We start from the raw sequence: 18317 nt of genomic DNA, 5'->3' as shown, positions 1-18317 counted from the left end.
ATATACTTACACCAAATCACTCTTCATCACTTTGTTTACGTCTCAAAAACTGAATTATGCAGAAAATGTTAATATTAGTCGATTCAGATTGAGCAACTAAGCTTTTGTTATATGTTTTTTTCATGAAATTTGACCATACATTTTCTGTTTACTTTTCAGTATGACTCATAAGAAGTACACAGTATTGTAGTCTACAAGGTGGGCTCATCTATTGTTTCTCCCACACTGTGAACCCTTTATGAAGAAGACAGTCTGACAGTTATAGACACTTACAGACAGTTATAAACAGGTAAAAACAGTTATAAACAGTTAAACGCCCTGTGAAATGTAGAAAAGGATGAGTCGACAGAGACAGGGACTCACAGAGGGGGGAGGGGACGGCCTGTCACTCAGAGCCAGGCTTTCATAACCAGGGTTGCCATTGGAGGAAGCGTTTGGAGTCCTGCATAGAGACACAGAGAGAGGAACAGAGGACAGAAAAGAGGAAGAGAGGAACACAGAGGAGAACAGACAGAAGGAATAGGGGAAAGAGGAAAATAAAACATAAAGCAATAAAAGAACGAATGGAAAAAGAAGAATAGAGCAGGAAGAAAAAGGGGAAGAAGAGAAGGATATAGAAGGGATAAGAGGAGGAGAATAGAATGAACAGAAAGAAGCAGGGGAAAAGGGAAAGGAAAGATAATGAAAAAATAGAAGGGAAAGGAGGGAGAGAGAGAAGAAAAAAGTAGAAGGAAGATGAGATGGAAAAGTAAGATAGAGGGCCGGGCAATGCCACATAGAACAGAAAGGCAAGGGATGAGTGGAAAGATGGATAAAGAGAGAGAGAGAAAGAGAGAGGAAGGAAAAGAGTTAGAGAAATGGAGACATTCAAAATGTTTTGTTCATTACAGTAACAAATAGGTGGAGTTTCTGAGAGGAGAGGGATTATTCAGCGTCTGAGAAGTGGAGCGGGTGGAGCATTTTTTAAATGTCACAAACAAGAAACATTCATGTAACTTCTCTTAAAGTTTCCTTTGTTTCTTGGGAGACAGTTATTACTGACATAACAGCGAGAACTTGCTGAGAAACTTAGCTGGCTACTGCCTTGCTAACTTTAATCAAATGAATGATTTAAGTGAATGAATGAATGAATGAAAGCTAGATATACAAGCATGCTAACTGACTAGCCAGCTAGCTAATGAGACAGGCAACTACTAGCAAGTGGCTGAGTATCTGAGAGGTATATCAGCAAGCTGGTTAGTTAACTGAGTGAATAAAATATAGCTAGTTAACTGAGTGAGTGATAGTTCTAATTCTATTTATCTGGGTTTTTTTCCCTAAAATTAGCCATCTAAGAAAATACTCCACCACTTCAACACAAAATCAGGCGCCTATGGAGCAGGGTGATGCTAAAGGAAAAAAAGGAGTGCAAGAGAGTGAAGCGGAAGGTCTCTAAAAGCAGAAATTTAAAAAAATTAATAGTTTTTGGACCACTATCAAATAATATACACTGCCCTTTGCAGAACTAAAACCCCATAAAATACTGCATTAAAAAGCAGAAGTGTGTGTAGCGACTAGAAACACAACAAGGTAGCAAAAGACAAAGCGAGCAACAGAGAGAAAAGCAGATTGTGAAAGATTTGAAGAGCATTGATTTAGACAGCATGGTTTTGATGATAGGAGGGACTTATCAGAAGCGGCAGGACTTTACCTAAAAACTTACATCTCTGATTGGTAGATTTATGTCTGTCTTGGAATGACTGACAGACGAATAGACAGACACACAGACAGACAGACCTAGGACTTGTGTCTGTTTTTCATTTTTATGGCTAAGCTGCACTCACCTGTCTGTGTGTCTGTCTGTGTGTGTGTGTGTGTGTGTCTGTGTGTGTATCTGTCTGTAATCTAAATTAAATTACTTTCTGAATGTGCTAACACACTTAACAATCAATGTAAAATTTAATTCGTTTTTGTTGAGAAATCTAGTCTAAATTGTGAATTCTTTTTATGGGCATTTCACTGATTACAGAATGACACACAACTACAGCGATCTCTAAAATATGACCTAAAGATTAATGTTGCATCCATTACTTCTCATAAAAATCCTGCCTCAGTTATATTTTAACTGTTCTTAATTCTTTTTGGTGTTTCATTTTGCTCCATTTGGAAGTAAAACTCCTCTGTGAAACAGAGGCTTTAGCATTATATTTCAGACAAAAAGGGTCCAAAACAGAGACTAGAAGCTTCTGTATCGGTTTTTGTTGTATTTATGAGACATTTTTCTTTTATTTCAGTAACAATGTTTCTTATTAGGAGCAGATTTAAGGTATTCTACACAGTATTAAAACTACGGTAGTCTTACTGACCATGCAAAATTACACTGTTATATTTAACTCCTAAAATCAGCACTGGAGAGATATTGATTTCATTACTTAAGCCCTGTTACTGAGGGGAATGATCTCCATACCTTAAGGTATAAGCTCCTCTATTTATTTTTATCCCGATGTTGTATGAAAAACTACATGAGAAAGTGAGTGTGTGCTATTGGTTCAGTGTCATTCTGTCTGTCTGTCTGTGTGTCCGTGCGTGTGTTACTCACGGTAACGGAGGCGCGCTAGAAAAGGGGGGTGTCCAGCCGGCCCCCTGGTAACTATAGAAGGGGGGCAAAGCCCCTCGCTGTGAGCCCGTGGCCGTTGGTCTACGTGCCTGATGGGAAGTGAAAGGGTCCTCACTCTCGCTGTCCGAGTCTTCGTACTCCTCTGAGTCGCTGTTCCGATGATGGAGGAAATGAAAAGAATTATACAGTGAGAAAACAGCAAAAACATGAAACTATGAAACTATGAAAAATGAGTATGTATCATAATATGTTATACAATATCACTGCTGAAAGAACAGCTTACAAAAACACCATGAACTAGTTAATGAGTTAGTTGTTCAACGAGCAGTTGACGAATGTTCATTCATTCACTATCTGTAACCCTTATCCATTTCAGGGTCGCGGTGGGTCCAGAGCCTACCTGGAATCATTGGGCGCAAGGCGGGAATACACCCTGGAGGGGGCGCCAGTCCTTCACAGGGCAACACAGACACACACACATTCACTCACAAATTCACACCTACGGACACTTTTGAGTCACCAATCCACCTACCAACGTGCGTTTTTGGATGGTGGGAGGAAACCGGAGCACCTGGAGGAAACCCATACAGACACAGAGAGAACACACCACACTCCTTACAGACAGTCACCTGGAGGAAACCCACGCAGACACAGGGAGAACACACCACACTCCTCACAGACAGTCACCCGGAGGAAACCCATGCAGACACAGGGAGAACACACCACACTCCTCACAGACAGTCACCCGGAGGAAACCCACGCAGACACAGGAAGAACACACCACACTCCTCACAGACAGTCACCCGGAGGAAACCCATGCAGACACAGGGAGAACACACCACACTCCTCACAGACAGTCACCCGGAGGAAACCCATGCAGACACAGGGAGAACACACCACACTCCTCACAGACAGTCACCCGGAGGAAACCCACGCAGACACAGGGAGAACACACCACACTCCTCACAGACAGTCACCTGGAGGAAACCCATGCAGACACAGGGAGAACACACCACACTCCTCACAGACAATCACCCGAACCGCACCCACAACCTCCAGGCCCCTGGAGCTGTGTGACTGCGACACTACCTGCTGCGTCATCGTGCCGCCCAGTTGACTAACTTATATATATCAAATCTGAAAAAATAATTTTTGCACTTGATCCAGAGTGTCTATAATGTTTCATGCTTTTCTGTGAAGTTTATACAAAATGTAAACACATAACAGATATGGACAGTGCTACATTCACTGTATACAAAGTTTGGGAATGGTATAGTACAGCACTGATGATCAAAAGGACAGTATGACTATTTGCTCTTATGATATCAGAGACAAAAATGACCAAAGTTACAATCGTTAAAACTCACAAATTTCACATTCTTGGTGAGCATGCTTGAAAATAACAAATTTACAAAGTTACAAATCTTACATGAAGCTTTTCCCTCTTAAACATACATCAGAATTGTCAGATAAAAGAAAATAATCCGGAGGGTAATCCATTAATCTACATTTCTCTGAGGCCTCACTAAGAGCCACATTAATCTATGGATCTCTCTATACTCCACAGATGGAATATGTGGCAAACGCAAGCTGTGGCACCACAGGAAAATCTCCCAACAATTAAACCTTACATGCAACTACTGCACTATTGAACTATTGGATTCGTCAAAGCTTCAAATGCATTCTAATCCCTGTTGTGAAGAACAATGTTCTGGAGACCTGTTTGAAATTACTGGTAAAACAGGACAAAGGTTATACACATTGCTGCTTTTCCAGTGAACTGACTGGCACTGAAGGGTGGGTTTTCCCCACAAACAGATACCATGGTCAATGTCATAATTTTCCATTTATTTCATTTATATCTGGTCTTTATGAATAACAGAATATGCCTCAGTAAAAATGAATGGATAAAATCTACCTGGAAAAGGTCCTCCATGCTCCAGGAAGGGAACAGAGGATGGCAGTGAATGCCAGAGCTGAGAGAAATGAGTAAAGAGAGAGATAGAGCAATCCCTCCATTCCATCAAAGCACAGTCCTTTCAGAGAGTCAATATAGTCCTGGGAGATGGAGATGAGGGGGAGAGAAAGAGAGAGAGAGAGAGAGAGAGAGAGAGAGAGAGAGAGGGAGGGGTAAATATGTACAAATTTATGGTTCATCTGTCACACATTTATCTTGTGCTGTGAAGGTACAGTAATAACAGCCTGCTAAGACGGTGTGAATAGGTGACTGGGTTGCCATGGTTACCTTGTTGAGCCCTCGGCAGTTGAGTAGCGCCACCAGCTGGTGGAAATTTCCCTCCGTCACATTCAGGATCTGCTGCACCTCCCTCAGAGACTTCTACAAAAAAAGAACAGTACAGTGTGGTTATTAAAGCACTAATGGAACCGCATCTGATTCAGGAGCAGCCATCGTTATGTAAATGTGGGTAGCTCCCATGCCAGTAATTCTTCAGCATACTCTTCCCCCATGAAATACAAGAAGGGATGATTGGTCAAATACCTCATTTATGATTCATGGAACCAGCATTGTGCTCTGTTTTATTATTTCTTCAGTAATATTTTTATTATATTTATTTAATGTGCATTTATTTGTCAATGTACAACGAAATGTGTCATCTGTATCTCTGGCAGTAAACACACACACACTAGTGCACTAGGGGCTGTAAACACACATTCAGAGGGACGGGCAGACATCCCCGGCTCCGAGGGAGCGTTTGGGTGTTCAGTGCCTTCCTCAAGGGCATAGATGTTCCTGCCGGTCCTGGGGATCGAACCGCCAACCTTCCAGTACCAATCCCGGTCCTCTAACCATTAGGCCAAGGCTATCTGTTTATTGACTATGGAGAGAGTGGGATTGTTTAAAAGCAGTCTTTTTTTTATAAAAGGAGGGCACATGCATTTGCTGAGGGGAGCCAGACATGGAGCATTAAAGTGCTGGCTGTGCTCTGTTAGGTATGAGGTATGACCTAGAGGTCCCCCTTCTCTTCTTGGGGCTAGGGGTTTATCAGGCTTGTGCAGAGCAGCAGTCAAAATGGAGGCCTGTTTTGTTTGTGGGCACAGCCATCATGTTGAGTGGTGGTTGGGCCTGAAGGAGCCAAGTACTCAGCTCCGAGTTTCCTGAATTAATGGGGGGTCTCTTGCCAGTGGTTAGGCCAGGTGAGAAGCCGGTTTGTGAGGCAGAAAAGGAAGGCTTCTCTTTACTTTTACTGTGTGTCACATTTTTGGCACATGAGTTTAAAAGCTGGGAATGCAGTGAGAGAATGCCTTGTGTGTGTGTGTTTGTGTGTGTGTGTCTGTGCTTCTTTGTGTTAATAGTTTTAGAGACTACAGGTTCACTCACCTCTGCTTTAGGGAAGCGTGGGAGAGCATCTCGCTCCAGATTGGAGAGATGAGTGTGGATATTGGACAGAGCTCTCTGAGACTGGGTCAGTGCCTGTAAAATAGAGGAGGAGACTATGTGTGTGGGGAGGGTCTCATTTAAATACATTACAAAAACAGCTGTTTAAATGTATAATATTTTTGTGTAGTTTTGGTGGGGAGTAGATGCAGGTTACCTGCTGGAAGGGGCTGGTCATTCTCCTGTTACAGCTCAGGTAATAGTCCAGGATTTCTATTTAGGAAAACATGTGGTAAGATGTGTATATTTGTATGATTGAGAGAGAGATAGGAAGAGAGAGAGAGAGAAAGAGAGAGAGAAAGAAAGGGAGAATGGAGTGATGGGATTGATAGAGAAAGAAAGAAATAGGGAAGAAAGGAGAGACAGCATTCGAGATGATAAAGATGGAGGGAGTGAAGAGAGTGATAGAAAGAGAAAGATAGAGAGAAGGTTAAAGATGTTAGGGAGGGATGAAAGAGAGAAAAGGTAGAGAGAGAATGAGAGGGGGAAAGAGAGAGAGGGGAGAGAGAGAAGGGAGAAAAGCAAGGAGAGATAGGGAGGAAAGTAGTGGAGGGGAGAGAAAAAATTTGAGTAAAAATATAAAGGGATCGAAGAAAGAGAAAGAGGGTTTTGTACATGGTTTATATATTAAAGAGGGGGGAATGTGTGAGAGAGAAAAAATGTGATGAGGAAAGAGAAGAGTTTAATGAAGCACCTGTATTGGTCCCAGCGTTGAAGTGAGTAGAGTTAAGAACAAATGTGTTTGGGTCAAAACAAAAATCACTGAGAGCCTGGGATAGAGAGAGAGAGAGAGAGAGAGAGAGGTAGAAACACAGGGGAAAGATGTTAACAGCCTGGCACAGTGACCGAATGACACACTTCCCTCATCTCTCCATTGTGACTGCTATTGATCTCACACTCACAACCTCTCTCTCTCTCTCTCTCTCTCTCTCTCTCTCTCTCTCTCTCTCCTTCATGTTCTCCAGTTCTCCTCCCACACTCTCTCCTCCTTCCACTCTTTTCCACTTCTCTATTCTCTCTCTAATCACTCTGTCATTGTCTTCCTATTTCTTTTCCACAGACACTCGCTCTCCCCTGTGAAATGTAGAGACATGTAATTAATCAGTGTTATCTCTGAATACAGCTGAGAGAGAGAGAAGAAAAGACAAGAGGCAGAGTGAAAAACTGTAAGCATAGATGTGTGTGTGTGTGTGTGTGTGTGTGTGAGAGAGAGAGAGAGAGAGAGAGAAAGCAAAACAAGTGGCACAGAGAATCTATGAGCAAAGACAAAAGACATAAAACAAAGAAATGAAAAGGAAGAGGGAGACAGAAACAGCGAGAGAGAGAGAGAGAGAGAGAGAGAGAGAGAGAGAGGGAGACAGAGAGAGAGAAGAGAGAGAGAGAGAGAGAGAGAGAGAGAGAGAGGGAGACCGAGAGAGAGAAGAGAGAGAGAGAGAGAGAGAGAGAGAGAGAGAGAGAGAGAGAGAGAGAGAGAGAGAGAGAGAGAGAGAGACAGACTCGGTCTATAGACAGTAGAACTTTGTATTGAGGACCAGTTACTCCCATCTCCCACTATCACTCTCTTCTCTGTATCTCTCTGTCTCTGAGAGAGTTCTCCACTCATGTCTGTCCTCTCATCTCTGTACTTGGGCCATACATCTGTAGAATTAGTTTATTCTGATGTTAAATATTTCATCAAAACAAGTATCAAAATGAAAAAATTCAGAGTGTAAATTTTGTGACCTATATCAGTTACATTCAAGTATTTTGTTAAAAAAAAACAGAATCTGGACAAAATTACTGAATATAACAGAATCTAGTCACTGGGAATTTAAATATTTTAATTAAATCAAATGCCTTTGAGTCAGTGAATTACTGAATCAAATTGAATGGAAGCTAATTATTTAGAGTGAAATATGTTACTTCACAAAATCTGAATCATTCCTTTTCAATTTTGTCTTGAAAAAATTGAACAGTTTTGTGTTCAGTCTTCATATCCATCTACTCTCTCTCTCTCTCTCTCTCTCTCTCTCTCTCTCTCTCTCTCTCTCTCTCTCTTTCTCTCTCCCCCTCTCCCCCCTCTCTTCCTTTCCTTTTTCTGTCGCTCTTAGGACCTCTCATGGCCATCATCAACCCAGCTTCCCTTTTTTCTCTCTCACAAAGAGCCACTCAGTATGACACACTCACACTCACACACACACACACACACACGCACACACACACACACACACACACACACGCAAACACATTCTTTAATCTCTAACCCATTTTCTCTCCTTTTTGGTCCTCTGCCATCACTGCAGCATTCCCTGAGAGGACCAGCTTTCACAGTTTAAAACACACACACACACACAAACACACACACACACACACAGTCAAATTGACTATTGAAACTTTAAAGATTTACATTCGTAGCACTTTCACACAGTTTAGCACAAAAACACCCCCCCACACACACACATACATATACTTTCACTGTGTCCAAATGTTCCCTATTCACTATGCTGTGTATTACTGACTATAGAGGGCACTATTGTAGGAAACTGAATTCAGGAAGGTAGTGAATGATTTCAGACAATTCCTTTTGTTTTGTTTTTTGTTTTGTTTTTGTTTAGTGTTTTTTTATTTTACAAACAAATGCAGTGGATTATGGGTATTCGTATCCACCAGCGTCCATGGGTTGTACACTACTTTTTGTGGTGCATTATGGGATTGTTTAAGTGCACTAAAAATTGTCCACTATGTTTTCAGGCACAATTACAAAATGGCGGATCCCTAAAATAGTGCACTATATAGTGAATAGGGCACAGTTTCAGACACAGCATTTGAGTGTATTTTTTGTGGTGAAAGCTCTCCTGTAGAGAGCTGTTTTTCACTCTCTGTTGAGAACAGTATTTTTGTCCAGAATTACTCACCACCACTGTGGCTGTCTCCAGGCCGAGAGACCCCCAGCTCAGAAACAGAGCTAACCAGGCCAAGACTGTCATCCTGCACACACACACACACACACTGACTGTCACCATCTGTCTATCTGTCTGCATGTCACAGCAGGAATAGACAAAATCCCTCTGTTTCTGAGCATTCTACATAGATTAAAGGGATAGTTCAGCCAAATCGTCACTTTCAGATCCAAAACATGCATCTCCACTTTTTCAGTTTTTATTCTACCACATAATTTAGACACAGCAGCTGTGCTTCCAATTTTGTAAAAGAATTTCATGATGACCTAGAGAAATGCACCATAAGTTAATATAGTGACAATATGGACTTTATCTCTCCTAAAAACATGTTTGGGTTTTTTAAGTTTGCTTTTTTTTAATTTTAACAAATCCCTCAGCATTCCTGGAAAGTATTATTATGACACTCACAGGATGAGAAGCCATCGAGCCTGTTTGGCCAATCCCAGCAGAATAAAGAGACACACAACCAGGTCCAACAGCAAAAGCAGCACAAATGACAGCCACCTAAACATGAAATTAAACATGGCAAAAACAGTGTATATACGTTTAGGGCATAAAATATGTATCCAAAACGTAGAAAAATAAATCAGATACATGTGAACAGGGCCTTTGTTTTTTTTAACATATTCACTTACCTGTAGTCTTCATTGACCATGAGTGTGTTAGCAGCCCACCCTGGTGAGAATGGTGCTGGGATGCTCTTGGCTGTGGATGTGGGGGTGAGTGTCGGGGATATAGAAGGGGGAACAGGGGTTAACACCCCAACTATACTGTCACTGCCGTTAACTCCTGACGCCCCAGAAGTAATGGTGCTGACACCTCGGCTCAGAGAGAGAGAGGAGAGCATAGAAACCACTCGCTCTGACAGTCGCCTGCAGGACCGTGTGGACACCAGAGCCGGTTTATTCCCTCCAAACACATCCTCTAGAGAAGTCAGGGGTCCAGAAACTGACCGCTGTAAGACAGTAACAGTGTCCCAAACCTGTGGTACAGATAGGATAGGGTTAAAATCGGAGCAGAGGCAAATAATCATAATTGGATATGCAATACAACGCTCTTCACAGTTTTGTTTTTTGTGATTATATATAATATTTAGTGTTGGTCAACCTAAACAAAGTAGGACAATAGCTAATATTAAATCATTTCCAGTTTCTAGGGCTTAATGATAAAGTATATTCATGTAAAATTTAAATTTGTGGGGTTTTATAAAATCTGTAACATTATGTGACATGGTTCCCTAATATGGCTTTAATATGGATTTAACAGCTAGATCAAATCAATAACTTCTCCAATTGTCTCATAGACAAACACATAAAAACACTTTTGTTCTTACAGTGGTTTTCAATAGCAGGTCACTAGAAACCTACATGTATGAGAGCACGTGTACACACACACACACATATATATATATATATTGTGTGGGGTGTGGGTGTGCATTTGTTTTCTCACCAGCAGATCGATGGAACCCAGTGTGTAATTGGCAGTGAGCAGAGACGAGGTCAACTGATACATCCCATCGTTCGCCTCACTGTTGCCGTAGAAACCAATGCCTATGGCAACACTGCGAAAGCGGCAAAACATGAAGAAAGGAATAAAGGAGAAAGAAAGACACACACACACATACACACAGAGACAGAGGGTGAGAGATAGAGAGAGAGAGAAATCAATTTTAATAAAAGAGTTGAAAAATAAAACCAAATTCAGAAAAACTGACATAATCATAACAATTATAAATTATTCAAATGAAGTATATTCACAAAACCCTGCTATTACCCTACTGTACCATGCAGTGATTTGAAAACTACATCAAACTCAATCCCAAAAACATATCTGTTATTTTACTTTTACAAATTAATTATCTTTTGAAAATATTTTCAGTTTTATATCAGATGCCTGCAGCACATTTTTATAAAACAGTCAAAGACACTTTAAATCTACAAATGTTAAATGTAAAGAAAATCTTTATCCGTCATCCATCTTTATCCATGGGTATAAAAGGAATATCTAACAGTTCCTCAACCAACAACTGCAAAGAATTTAGATATTGTGCCCTCTACAGTGCACTTAAACATGGTGCTTGTTTCTGTGACACATTGGAATACTGTGAAAATCATTCTCAGTTAGCTAGGGTGACCAGATCTGAGAATGTGAAAAAGAGGACACGTCTCGGGGGGGATTTACATTTACGTTTCGGCATAGCTGCTCGAGATGAGGGTAGGTACATGAGCTTTACCTGAGGTAAACAAGGACTACTGACGTGCAGACTGACTAATTAAATGTTTACAGAGAAGGTTATCGACCAATAACGGTAGCTCTACAGTCAGACCGTCCAATCAGAAGATTTTAGGCTACTTCACCACGCCCCCTTCTCACTCAAGCGAACCAATCGGAGTAGGGGAGGGCGGGACTAGTTTGTGAACGAAACTTCTCGAAGTTCTATGTAAGCTCTAGAAAAACAAAATCCCGGACGTTTGTGAAATTCCGCTCGGACATTTTTTTAAGTCTAAAAAAGAGGACATGTCCGGGTAAAAGAGGACGTCTGCTGCCAAATCAAAAAGTTCAAAGTTAAAACTGTGCTATACACAGTGGAATTCATACAGTAACAAAAGCTAGACATGTTGCAAACTTCTCTGGACTAAGACTTTACACTTAAATAAAAATGGCAGTGTAGATTATTACCAGTGTAAAATTCCAAAAGCCAGTTTTTGCCACGGTGCATAAGTTCTCATCACATGGTTAACTTCTGTGAAAGCACCATTAAGACTAAAAGCTATAAACACATTCAGAAGCAACATATGCTGCCCTCCAGATGACGCTTTTCTCAGAGACATCAATGCTTAATTCAACACATTAATGCCAAGCCACATATTCAATGATTTACAACAGCATGATCAGAGAGAGTGGGTGCTGTTTCTAACAGGTTTGCATTATAATTATTATTCAATTTATGCCTGTTTCTACATCTACTGACAGTATTTATCTATAAGCCTTGCTCTGATTTGCCATACTGTACCTATACCAAATTAAATTGAGAGAGAGCGAGAGAGAGAGAGAGAGAGATTATGATAAATTCAGTTTACATATACATACTTAATGACACTGACATTAGCAGATATAGAGCATCGAGCAGAGGAGTAAAAGCCAAAGCTCAGAAATGGTTTAGTGAAATAATTCATGCTCAAAAAACTGCAAAATACTGAAAAAAACCCCACTCTTACTGTATTTACACATCTCTCCCATATTCACATATTCAGATTAGAGCTGGGGGCCAGATGTTAGTCAAATCCTCACCCCGCCAGAAATGGTACAACCCAGTTTCTCTCTCAGTTTGACCCAGATTATACCAAAGAGGGAGGGCTGTATGTGTGTGTGCGTATGGTTGACACAGTTATTCTTTTTGTGTTATATGCAGTAAACACACGATGTTGTGCTTTGTCTGTGTGCATTGTCCACAAGACGTTTCTGTAACACTCTTTATTCAGAAAGGGGTCAGCACAGAGTTAGGATAATGTCTGCAGAAAGAGTCCATAAAAACACATGTAAAATGTGAATACTGCTATTGTACTACTACAGCTATTATATTCATTCATTATCTGTAACCGCTTATCCAGTTCAGGGTCGCGGTGGGTCCAGAGCCTACCTCGACCCGGACATTTTGAGTCGCCAATCCACCTACCAACGTGTGTTTTTGGACTGTGGGAGGAAACCGGAGCACCCGGAGGAAACCCACGCAGACTCAGGGAGAACACACCACACTCCTCACAGACAGTCACCCGGAGGAAACCCACGCAGACACAGAGAGAACACATCACACTCCTCACAGACAGTCACCCGGAGGGAACCCACGCAGACACAGGGAGAACACACCACACTCCTCACAGACAGTCACCCGGAGGAAACCCACACAGACACAGGGAGACCACACCACACTCCTCACAGACAGTCACCCGGAGGAAACCCACGTAGACACAGGGAGAACACACCACACTCCTCACAGACAGTCACCCGGAGCAGGAATCGAACCCACAACCTCCAGTTCCCTGGGGCTGTGTGACTGCGACACTACCTGCTGCGCCACCACTATTACAGCTGCTACTTAATGTTATAGTAATATGTTGCTTTTCCCAGACATGAGGCCATATTCAAAGCAAGACCTAATAAATTGTACTATGTTTATTGTAAAATATATCATAACTTGCAAAGTGGACACTCAGACTTAAATTAAGTTTAAGAAACAAATCCTGCCTGCTATGCAGCTTCTCCAGTGAGTGTTATGAGTTAGCATGGTGCTACCTCCATGTCTAAAGCTTCAGAAACTACTTCAAACATGATTTGTCCTTATTTATGAATAACATAATCATGTCTTATAGGGTCATAACCCACATAAGCAAATGGTTTGAATCCTTGTCAAATTTATTGATACCTGATCTTTTTGTTATTGGCATTATTATCACTGTTTGTAAATGGAAGAGATCAGAGGGGAACGTTTGGAATACTACATGTGGTGTCTATTTATGGACATTCAATAAAAAGGCAATCATTTCCTGGTAATGATTTTAGCAGTGAATTCACATCTGCTTTTAGTTTAGTTTTTAAAAGTCCCTCTTCATTCAAAGAAATTGGAGTCTAGTCTTGAATGAGTGTAGAATATGCCACAAAATATACTTTTAGGAAATAACTGCCTGGGGGTGGAGCTAAGATGGCTACTGTGTTGCCAATCTTTCATATTACACAGGCATTGGTGAGATGCATTACCAGCAAAGCGTCACCGCAGCGACAGACACCCATGTGACACAGCAGATGCCCCGCCCCTTTTTGCCACTGTAACCATGGCCACCGCTAGCCTCATCATCCTCTTCCTCTTCCTCGTTGTCCCTCCCCCCATCACCACGTTGACAGCAGCAGTAGTGGATGAGGAAGGACAGGACCACAAGGAGAGACAGCACCAGAGCAATGGCCGAGAGACTGGAGAGGACCAGCAAGGTCTGGAGAAGTACAAAGGAAAGAAAGAAGTCAATTAAAAATAAATTGTTCTCAAAATGGCACCACAATAAATCTTGGTTTAAAACATTATTGTTGTATTTGTAACTGTGGGTAATATGGCAAGTTACTACATCGATAAATAACTATCACTAACAAGAAAATCAAAATTTTTCTCCACCTAGTGACCAACTGACACTGCACCTATTTTTAAACATGGCCACCTGCATGTAAGGGATCCACTCTATGGAGCATAAACTGATTTGTAGAGAAACAACAAAGTAATTTCACCTTGTGTGTTTCACTGTCCAGGTTCACTGCAATAATCACTATTACAATAACATGCACTACATGTCCAAAAGTTTGGGTACATTATAATTACTCAAATTAGTGTATTCGGACGTGAAAGTACACTCATTGCTGTCTTTTAAATGAATTGGGACATTCCAGGGCATTCCTTCTCCTGTAAATTTACTATTTTGGGAGATGTTTTTCACTGGACTGTGACAATATTCTGGAGTGATAGAGCACCATCCAATACCTTTGATATGAGTTGGACTGGCAGAATTAATCCTATAGCATCAGTACCTGGCTTGTATCAATCAAATACTCACAGCAATGGCCCAAAATCTAGCATAAAAGTGCAGAGTACTGTTTCTACAGCAGAAAAGGGGACAAGAGCCCTATTCATACCCTCCATTTCATGAGAAATTTGCCCAAGAATGTGCCCAAAAGATTTTGGACATAAAGTATATCATCATAATGCCCTAGATCGACAGAGACATTTGTCATATGTACTGGATATGTAATGTAGGCCAGGATACTGCAAGGCAACAGAAAGCTTCCATTATGTAAATCAGAGACTCAATTCTGCGTTTTCATTGGCTGATAAGGAGTGTTCTCATCCAGTCAGAACGAAAGAGAGGAAACATGCAATTACGACACTCTCTGCTTCACACTGTCAAGCAAACACACCAACATACACACACACACACACACACAAGCCTCTTCACATATTCATGCATCACATATCTGCAGTATCATGTGTGTCCATCTGCCTCTATCACTCTTTCCATTTCCCTCTTCTCTTACTCTTTCCATCGGTGTCTATCTTCCCATCCCCCCACCTGTCCATTCCCCTCTCTTCTACACTCATCCCTCGCTCACTCGCTCTCCCTTGCTTGCTTTCCCTTCTCTTTCTTTCTCTCCACGCCACTGGATCTCTATTAATAATCTGTGACCTACATAAATACATTCACGGCTTTTCTCTCTCTTTCTGTTTCTTTCTGTCTCGCTCTTCCTCTCTGCCCCATTCTTGTTTTTCCCCACTCCGTGTCTCTTCCCTTCATACCAGGTTTTCTCTTTTCTCCTTGATGCAGCTACCATTTCCTAGTGGCATCACTTTTCCTCCTGTTTCTTTTGCTCTATTTCTTTCTGCTCTATTTTTTGCTTTCTTTCTCCCTCTCTCTGTTTTTCTATCTATTTTATCCATGGTTCCCAGCTGTCTTCTTATTCCAGCTCATTATTTCCATACAGTGCCATTACATACTCTATTTTTTCCTCACTTTTCCCCTTTCTTACTCTCATTCTCTCTCTGTCTTTCTCTCTTTATCTATCTATACACACACAAAAACTGTATGTGTCAGTCTGCAACCATATGTTACAGTACACATACAATTTGTAAAACGATACACTACATTCTCTCTCAGGATAATGGACATCCTGAGACTGCAAAGTGGTGGGCATTATATCGCCATTCTTAAATATACTACACGTCTGCCATGATCTGAGAGTCTTAAAGCAGTTTGCTGCGTGGTATGAAATAGAAATTAAATTATGACTCAACAAATCTCATCACCGGAGCCGAGAAACCTCTTTACACTGATGCAGACAGAGAGAAGTAGTGAATAAGAGAGAGAAAGAGGAGAGAGAGAGAGAGAGAGAGAGAGAGAGATATGAAGAGAAAGATGAAACAAGAGTAGAGTAGGTAGAGTTTGTGTTATAATGCTCAAATCTAAGGGAAATGAAGGCAAAGAAGATATACTTTGTGAAAAAATAGACACCAAGACAGAAATAGTATGTGTTTCACCACATGACAACTCTACCCACTGCTAGCAGATGTCAAGTGTGAAAATTGCATCTGATAGCGTGAAACAGGGAGGAACAGAGGGGCTTTAATTAGGGGCTAAATGAAACACCGTTTGGTGGATAAAAATTGACCAATAATAACAGTTCTTCTGTGATTTTTTTCCTCTTTTTTTCAAAATTTCTGCATAATTTGGTGGTTAAGATACAAACAGTCATTTTTGCTGATAGAAATCCTAGAAATATAGTGACAAATCTGGAACAAAAAAGGTTTTTTGGAGATCTTATTTTGCCACACAACACCCTGCCAGTCATCAAACAGTCTATTCATAACCATTTTATGAAATAACCTTCTGTAAGGAGCTTTTAGAGGCTGAAGTTTGGTTCCATTCACTGTGCACAATTCTTAGCAAATTTCTTTTGAACAGAACATTCTTTAGAACATCCACTCTCAACCACTTAGATTACATTTCAACTTTTGTAAATAAGTGCAAGTACATCTTTTTCTATGTATATATATAAACCACAGCTGCCCAAATCACGGCAGAATTAAATGTGCACCTCAACTCTCCTGTTTCCACCAGAACTGTCCGTCGGGAGCTGCACAGGGTCAATACACAGGGCCGGGCTGCTACAGCTAAACCTTTGGTCACTCATGCCAATGCCAAACGTTGGTTTCAATGGTGCAAGGAGCGCAAATATTGGGCTGTGGACAATGTGAAACATGTATTGTTCTCTGATGAGTCCACCTTTACTGTTTTCCCCACATCCAGGAGAGTTACGGTGTGGAGAAGCCCCAGATAAGCATACCACCAGACTGTTGTATGCCCAGAGTGAAGCATGGGGGTGGATCAGTGATGGTTTTGGCTGCCATATCATGGCATTCCCTTGGCCCAATACTTGTGCTAGATGGGCACGTCACTGCCAAGGACTACCGAACCATTCTGGAGGACCCTGTGCATCCAATGGTTCAAACATTGTGTCCTGAAAGCGGTGCCGTGTATCAGGACGACAATGCACCAATACACACAGCAAGACTGGTGAAAGATTGGTTTGATGAACATGAAAGTGAAGTTGAACATCTCCCATGGCCTGCACAGTCACCAGATCTAAATATTATTGAGCCACTTTGGGGTGTTTTGGAGGAGTGAGTCAGGAAACGTTTTCCTCCACCAGCATCACGTAGAGACCTGGCCACTATCCTGCAAGAAGAATGGCTTCAAATCCCTCTGACCACTGTGCAGGACTTGTATATGTCATTCCCAAGATGAACTGACGCTGTATTGGCCTCAAAAGGAGGCCCTACACTATACTAATAAATTATTGTGGTCTAAAACCAGGTGTTTCACTTTCATTGTCCAACCCCTGTATATATATATATATATATATATATATATATATATATATATATATATATATATAGAGAGAGAGAGAGAGAGAGAGAGAGAGAGAGACATCTTAGATCTGGAGTTGCTTCTATGAGCATGCCATCACCTACAAAATAACAACATGACTTCAAAACACTTTTGTTCACAAACTTTTGTGAAATCATGACACTTGAAGGATATCGTGACGCATATTGTGTGCTTTGAAAATTTCTTGAGCGCTCTGATGTTATATTCTGCCTTATCGTCAGTTCAGGTGCTACATCTGTAAATAAACCTGTTGGTATTCCCAGCTGTCTGGAGTGAAGATATTGTCCCTCATCTGCATCTGCAAGTCAAAGCGAGGAAGAGCATGGCACATCCGCACCCAAACTGAGGGGCTGTAACTGGGCACCGTTGCCATGGCAATCCCTGGCTGGGTGACCCTGCCTTTACCCTATAGAAAAAGGAGAGAGAGAGAGAGAGAGAGAGAGAGAGAGAGAGATAGAGAGAGAGAGAGAACATATAAATATATATACACATATATACAAATATATATATCACATTATGTTATTATATTTCCAATGATTTAAGACCTATTTTAATAAAGGTTTATTAATTTTATTGAAATAAATGCTACATTGCCTGGCCCAAAACAGTCACCATTTGGATTTGAATAGGGAAATACATAAAGGTCTGCCATTGAAAAAAACACTGCTGTGAAAAATAGGTTTCAGCTTGCAACAATTCTTTTAACCCTAACCCATGCAGTGGAGCAGTGAGTACAGCTTCTCGTTTTATGTAGAAGATGTGACCTGTGGTGGTGGAAAAGATGTCAGTGTGTTTCAAAAGGGTGAAAAACTTGGAAAAACTGCTTCGTTTTCTGAATTTGCTGGAATTGCTTTAATAACTCTCCAGCACATAAATAAAACCTGGAAGGACAGTAGTGAACCATC

At 41.1% G+C, this 18317-nt stretch overlaps 1 protein-coding gene across 5 annotated transcripts in view; it reads right to left on the bottom strand.

The window, feature by feature from the left end:
* Nucleotides 1–18317, bottom strand: part of ttyh1 (tweety family member 1) — a 29644-nt gene that overhangs the window by 3527 nt on the left and 7800 nt on the right. For 3 of the 5 annotated variants that reach the window (XM_066684045.1, XM_066684046.1, XM_066684044.1), the window contains 13 exons: nucleotides 17660–17818; nucleotides 13688–13917; nucleotides 10382–10493; nucleotides 9568–9914; nucleotides 9341–9436; nucleotides 8888–8960; nucleotides 6688–6763; nucleotides 6151–6206; nucleotides 5937–6029; nucleotides 4842–4934; nucleotides 4515–4654; nucleotides 2579–2746; nucleotides 364–442 (listed from right to left, as the gene is read on the bottom strand). In XM_066684045.1, coding sequence (XP_066540142.1) covers nucleotides 364–442; nucleotides 2579–2746; nucleotides 4515–4654; nucleotides 4842–4934; nucleotides 5937–6029; nucleotides 6151–6206; nucleotides 6688–6763; nucleotides 8888–8960; nucleotides 9341–9436; nucleotides 9568–9914; nucleotides 10382–10493; nucleotides 13688–13917; nucleotides 17660–17785 — 1689 coding nt within the window. In that variant the 5' untranslated portion in view covers nucleotides 17786–17818. The remainder of the gene's footprint in view (nucleotides 1–363; nucleotides 443–2578; nucleotides 2747–4514; nucleotides 4655–4841; nucleotides 4935–5936; nucleotides 6030–6150; nucleotides 6207–6687; nucleotides 6764–8887; nucleotides 8961–9340; nucleotides 9437–9567; nucleotides 9915–10381; nucleotides 10494–13687; nucleotides 13918–17659; nucleotides 17819–18317) is intronic. The other 2 variants (XM_066684048.1, XM_066684047.1) reach the window with 2 other exon arrangements.

The sequence above is a fragment of the Hoplias malabaricus genome, chromosome 10, assembly GCF_029633855.1.
Source record: "Hoplias malabaricus isolate fHopMal1 chromosome 10, fHopMal1.hap1, whole genome shotgun sequence".
NCBI lineage: Eukaryota > Metazoa > Chordata > Actinopteri > Characiformes > Erythrinidae > Hoplias > Hoplias malabaricus.
The sequence above is the reverse complement of the archived record's forward strand: the minus strand, read 5'-3'. Positions and strand labels throughout refer to the sequence as shown.